Genomic DNA, 6,142 nt, shown 5'->3' with positions numbered 1-6,142 from the left:
AATAATAAAAAGAAGATACAAGATTTTTCAAAAGAATCACTTTTGCTTTTGAATTGGCCTAAAAGTTTTTTTGTTCTTTTCTAATGATCAAAATATAATATAAAAATACAATTTTTTTTGTGTAGATATAACAAAATTTAAATTAGATTGACTACTATATCACTACTGAATTTGTTTTTAAAATATTGTTATATACTTCAATTACAAATTTTTTGTTTTCATTTCACACTTTTCCTGAGAAAATGGGGTAGAAAAAGAGAATCAAATTTTATTTTCTATTTGTACACAAAAATTGCTAATCTGGCTACAACATTCGAGGATGATGAATAAACATGCAGAATTAAAATATCATAAGTTTGACTTAAAAAGCCATTCATAAACATCAGAATGTAGTATATTTCTATTACACCGTTCACCAACAAAATAGGATTTGTGTATACATCATTATTTGTCAACAGTATTATGTTGTGATTTTCTTTAAAAAAGAATTGCTGTGGCCTCAAAGTTTAAACTATTAAGTTATTATTGTATACTTCGAACTCATGAATATATAAACTCTTGATAGTACAACAGCCTATAGTCAAAGTTTCAACATTTGTATGCACATAATGAAACTCTAGAGATTATCTACAATGAATAACTCAGGTCTTCCCAAACGTGGGGGTTTGGCTTGCCAACATACATTCTAGAGAATACCTGATTCTATTCCTGCAAAACCATATCATTTGGATTGAGCCCGAACGACCGACAATTCTGTTTGCAATTGGCTTCTGGAAAACAGATGGACTATTGGAGTGAAATGACCACAGAGTTCACCAATTGACAGGCCTTCTTTAGGGGGAGCAATCTCTGTATCTCTCGATTGTCGTTGTAGGCATTCTTGTTGAACCACAGAAACTTGTTGGATTGATGAAAGTCTACTAAATCTCCGAATCTTCAACTTCTGTACTTGCAACAAAACTTGGGAATGCCATGGTTATATCCCTGAATTCATGGAAGTGGTGTTAAAGAATTGCAAGAGAGCATAATGGCTAAACAAACAAACTCATCGTTACTTACTTTAGATATGGTAATGTCATGTTCTTGATCAATGATGGATACTTCATCACAAACTCCCTCCACTCTTCTTGGTCAATCTTTCCATCACCGTTCATGTCTGCTTCATTAAATGTCTGCAGTAGAAGACCAGAATTAGAGATGATGATTTTTTTCTCTAAATAAAACAGGATAAGTATGAGAGGCAGTACAGCATTGGGTGAAGACCTTTTCCACAATTGTTTCAATGACATCATCTGAAAGAGTCAACTCCGATTCATGAAGAAGTGCCAAAACCATTTCCTTCAACTGTGAGAACAAAAAATGAGACCATAAGTTGGAGGGGTATGTGTAGTGTTGTACATATCCCGTTGAAGTTGAAGTTTAGTCCAAATTTCATTAGTTAGCCATGCACAATGTGAGACAAGACCCAACAAGTGGAAATCAATAATAATTGGAGAAGAAATAATCCATTGTTAGTGACGGATCCAGAAATTTTGTTGACGAAGAGCTTTATAGTTTAATAAAAATAATCTGAAAAAAAATGTAAATAGTGAGACTTGAACCAAAGTTGAGAATGAGATTAGAGCTAGTTTTACCATTACACCAACTTCTAATAATGGAATTAAATCAATTTTTTATATGCATCTTATATAAAGAGAATAAAGTTGAGGGCGGAGTCGAGCCCCTCGAGCCTATACTAAATTTGTCAGTGCCTACGGTTTGAACACAATACTTTTTGAACCACTTGGTCTAATATTATTTTAAATTATTGATTGACCCAAAAGTTTAAGTTGATGGGTGAAGTTACCAATTTAATATTATATCATTTAACATAACGAAATGATAGGTAAGACTAAGCAAAACGTTGTTGAAAATGATCCAACAGAAATTATTGCTTTAAACAGAAGGATTCTGCATAGATAAACTAAAAATAAGTAATAAAGGTCACCTCTTCTTGCTCTATAAACCCTGTCTGCCTCAAATCATATAGCCTAAAAGCAACTGCAAATTAAAACATAATGATCAGCAAGTCATTGTTTTAAGAACATAACTAACGAAAATAGGTGATGTACAGTACAAAAGCTCAGCAATAAATCTCACATGTAATTTTGTCTTTAATAGATGCATTAGGATGGAAGATGCCTAATGATCTGACAAACTCCCCAAATTCAATAACCCCATTGCGCTTCACGTCAAATAAATCAAAAATCTACATTTAAGGAAAAAAAATCCATAGTTTCTTCAGTAACTAAGGCAAAAGGCAGAGGTAAATGAAGATTTGAAGAATAGAGGGTGTTAAAGAAGGCAGCAACATACTCTATCTGCAAATAGGTTTTTCATATTTCTATTTCTGAACAATGCAAGCTGAAATTCTTCCTGTGCATTCGATACATATATGTTAGTATAGAATACCAATAATACAACCACCAATGATAAACAAAGCCAACTCAAGGTTTTATATTGGTATTTGCCTCAATTTTTAAATCTTTTGGAAAGGAAAGAATTAGAAATAACTAGTAAACAATTGGCTAATAGAACGTACCCTATGGATCAACCCATCATTAATAATTGAGCTGCTCAGCTTCTTGAAAAGCTCATACAATGCCTCTACCTCGCTCACTGTAACTGCATCCAAAATACAGAAAAATTTGACAATGCCCACCATATTTTATAAACTAGCCTTTGGCAAGCCGTATAGTCCGTATTTGAAATCATTAGTCGACGAGGATTAAAGTTGAAATGTGGGATGTTTTAACTGAGGTACTAAGCTTCCTGGAGGAATTGTTGTAATACACTTTCTATCTTATCTACCTTCAAATAAAACACAATTTTAAATCTACAAATTTTTGTGAACCTGAAAGGAAGTCCTTGAGGACCTCCCTATGAATGGAGCGTCTTGGGGTGAACAAAAGCTATCCAAGATTAACAGAGATGGACCATGTTCATTATGAATGAATGAATTTCTTGATACTCTGGTTCTAAAATAGAATACAGAAGGGTAGTACTCAGTGAAAACACTCAAAATTCAAACATAACTAAAAGAATTCCTTATGACACTTTTATATGGTGGAAACAAAATGAAAAGTCCAAGACTCTAAACAGTAAAGAACGACACGAGATTTACGAAGTTTATTAACAACGTGTTAGCTATATCCCCACGCAGAGCAAGAGAGCAATTTTATCATTTGAAGGGAAAAAAATTACCGATACAGTTGCACCACTGAGATTAGAGGGTCTATATATAACACTCTATAAATCCTGGGTTCTAAATCGTAAATTAGATATAATCTATAAACAATAAAAGTTTTTGGAGCATTCGAGACACCAGATAACAATCAAGGCACTCCAATAGGCACAAATACTGAAGCAATCCCATTGAAAAATGAAGATCGTTTCATGGCAGGGGCAGAGAAGTTCTATTCATTAGATAAAAGTAGAAAAAAAAATTAAGAGGCTTATTTTGATACTTACAAGGTGTTTCTGCAGCAAGAACAGTGGGATCCTCGTACCCTTGAGATTTAGGTTTCTTTGAATGATAGCATCCCATGACAAACTAGAACAGCATAAAGCAGTCGGAAACTTCCAGTCAGCAAGCAGAAGAAATCCTCCACGTACCAATCAATAGAAAGCAGCTCGTTTTCATGCCTAAAGTTGTGCACGATTTGAACAAATTCTTAGTGAGAAAACAAAAGTGAGTAAAACATGCAGCAATGTGCATACCAATAAAACCCCAAAATTTAAAATTCAAACCACTATAGACAAAAGAACATTGAACGAGCAGTTCATCTGCAAAAGTCCCCATAAAAGCAGGTTTGATTTCCCTTCCCCACAAAAGTCCACCCATTAAAGCTGTCTCCAAGCATGTTGAAAGTGAAAGAAATGGAAGGACACAATTTCTAAATAAACAAATCTACAACTTAATGTTTTTTTTATTTCAACAGAAAGTGTTAAACTAATCATAGTTGATTCTGGATCGCATCATATGACCAACCCCTTCATCTTTTTTTGCTTTTTTTTAAAGTTCAACCTTTTACTTTTCCCTTTGTCATGTAGCTCAATGGAATGAAATCCACGTTTACATTCTAAGACCCCACCTAGCATCCATTTAGATCTCGTAAGTTTATTTCCTCACATTTTGTTACATTAGTTTGTATCGTTTCTCAAGTACAAGACTTGAAAACTTGGCCAAATTCTAAAAACATCAAAATTTGGTTTGTTTTGGAAGATAAAGGTTAAAGTGATGTTTATAGGTTTTAATCCTCAAAAACTAACCAAATGGTTACAAAACAATTTAGCCTATAAACATCAGTTTCACTCAAGTTTATCCATTTTTGACCAGTGTTTTCAAAAATCTAACCAAATTAAAAAAAAACTAAAGAATTTAAAAACTAGTTTCAACTCTTGTACCTAAGAAAGATGCCAAAGCCTAAGAGAAAACAAACTTAATTTTCATTGATCAAAAACCAAAAACAAAATGGCTACCCGGACGTAAATTAAGGAGAAGGGGAAGTAAACATCATGAATGATGAAATCTAGAAACAAAACCTTGAATAATATGGAAATGCCTCTTTTCTCCTCACAAATCGCACAGAAGAATACAAAACTTGTTTTTACAAGCGGGAAAACCCCAAAAGAGATAATATAGTTTTATATCAGTGGACCATTAAAGTCTGATGTAAGTAAGCTGATATTTTCAAGGAAACAAGAGATCAAAAAAAATTACAATAGACTTCCTTTTAGTAATCTCTAAGCAATTCACAAGAAACTCCATAAATGCAGAAAAATAGAAAGGAAAGTAAGGCAATCCGAGGATTTGTTGTTAGCTTAGATGAAACAGAAGAGAAATGATCAGAGCAGAAACAAAGAAAGAACTTGCATTTCAGTGGAGAATAGCATAAAAAACAAGAACCCAGTTGGAAATAGAAGAAAATAAAACAGAGACAATACCGAAATCTTAGTAGAGAGATTCTAAAAAAGCTCCGGTGACCATTTGAAAGCTTGATTTTGTGTTGATAATGGGTTGAAAGTTTTAGAAAGTCCCTTTCATGTAATTTATAGGCTCCGTCCACTTGATCTGCTCCACCATCTTCATCAATCGCTTTACTTTTTTTTATTTAAAGTCAAAGTATTAAATTACTCTCTCTCATTTTCTTCTTTTTATGTAATATTATATATTTAATGTTATTATTGATTAACTTTACGATTGTCAATCAGTTTAATTTTAGTTCACATGATTTTCTTAGAGGGAAATGGTTAAAAATACCCACATGAACCAAATATCTATACTTATAGTAGAAAAATTAAATGAGAGTAATGGATTTTTTTGTTATTTTAGTATCTTTTTTTAAGCAGGGATAAATGAAACGTTTTTTATTATTTTTGAAAGACCCCTTTTCTTAACCATCTATTTTCGTTGTTTTTCTAAACATATAAATGAAAAACCAATTCAAATGTCCCAACAAAGAAAGTATAATTATACACGAAATTATATTAGTATTTAAAAAAGTATATCTCTATAATACAATAGTCTATAAAGAGTGGCGGGTTTATAGGAAATATATATTTTTGTCCTTGTCTTGAATTTATTAAAGCTTTTTGTTTGATTTCACTTTTTTTTTATATAAAAAATGAAATAAATTTATCGTTCTTGTTTTGAATGCATTTAAATTTTGTTTTAATAGTTTTGAAAGAAGAGGTTAGAATGGTATGAGGAAGGCATTAAATTTTTATGTGAATGTTTTCATATGTTCATGAATCTCATTGGTGAAAATGATTGGATGTATTAGTTGGCTTTTGAGCGAACCATCATCATTATAAGAGAGGAATTTTATGTATTAAATTTTAACAAAACTTTGTATATTGTAGTAAAAATAACAAAGATAACATTATTAGTAATTATTAGTAATGTAAATGTGATATTAACCAAACATTTATAAAATATCAAAGTCTACGTAGGATGGATTGAGATAGATCAAGATAGACTATTATACCTATCTAATCTATATTATGATAGATACAAATAGTAGTCTATTGTGGTCTATCATAATCTATCACAATTGGATTGTGATATTTTGATGTGAGTTTTTTCATTTAAAATAATTTT

At 31.7% G+C, this 6,142-nt stretch overlaps 1 protein-coding gene across 3 annotated transcripts; it reads right to left on the bottom strand.

Moving 5' to 3' along the window:
* Positions 1–378: 378 nt before the first annotated feature.
* Positions 379–5,202, bottom strand: LOC101215223 (calcineurin B-like protein 4). Of its 3 annotated transcripts, none has more exons than XM_004146172.3 (9): positions 4,987–5,202; positions 3,511–3,684; positions 2,582–2,664; positions 2,356–2,415; positions 2,140–2,248; positions 1,988–2,040; positions 1,264–1,344; positions 1,060–1,172; positions 379–984 (listed from the first exon to the last, which is right to left on the bottom strand). In XM_004146172.3, the coding sequence occupies exons 2-9, from the start codon at positions 3,584–3,586 to the stop codon at positions 921–923; spliced, it is 639 nt and encodes a 212-aa protein (XP_004146220.1). In that variant the 5' UTR covers positions 3,587–3,684; positions 4,987–5,202; the 3' UTR covers positions 379–920. The 3 variants fall into 3 exon arrangements, 2 of the variants coding, with proteins under 2 accessions (XP_004146220.1, XP_031737656.1); XM_031881796.1 differs by lacking the exon at positions 4,987–5,202 and adding an exon at positions 3,790–4,341; XR_004214882.1 differs by having other exon boundaries at positions 949–984; positions 1,248–1,344; positions 4,987–5,169.
* Between the last annotated feature and the right edge of the window lie 940 nt (positions 5,203–6,142).

This window comes from Cucumis sativus, chromosome 3, assembly GCF_000004075.3.
Source record: "Cucumis sativus cultivar 9930 chromosome 3, Cucumber_9930_V3, whole genome shotgun sequence".
Classification (NCBI taxonomy): domain Eukaryota; kingdom Viridiplantae; phylum Streptophyta; class Magnoliopsida; order Cucurbitales; family Cucurbitaceae; genus Cucumis; species Cucumis sativus.
This window is presented reverse-complemented; position numbering and strand designations above follow the sequence as displayed.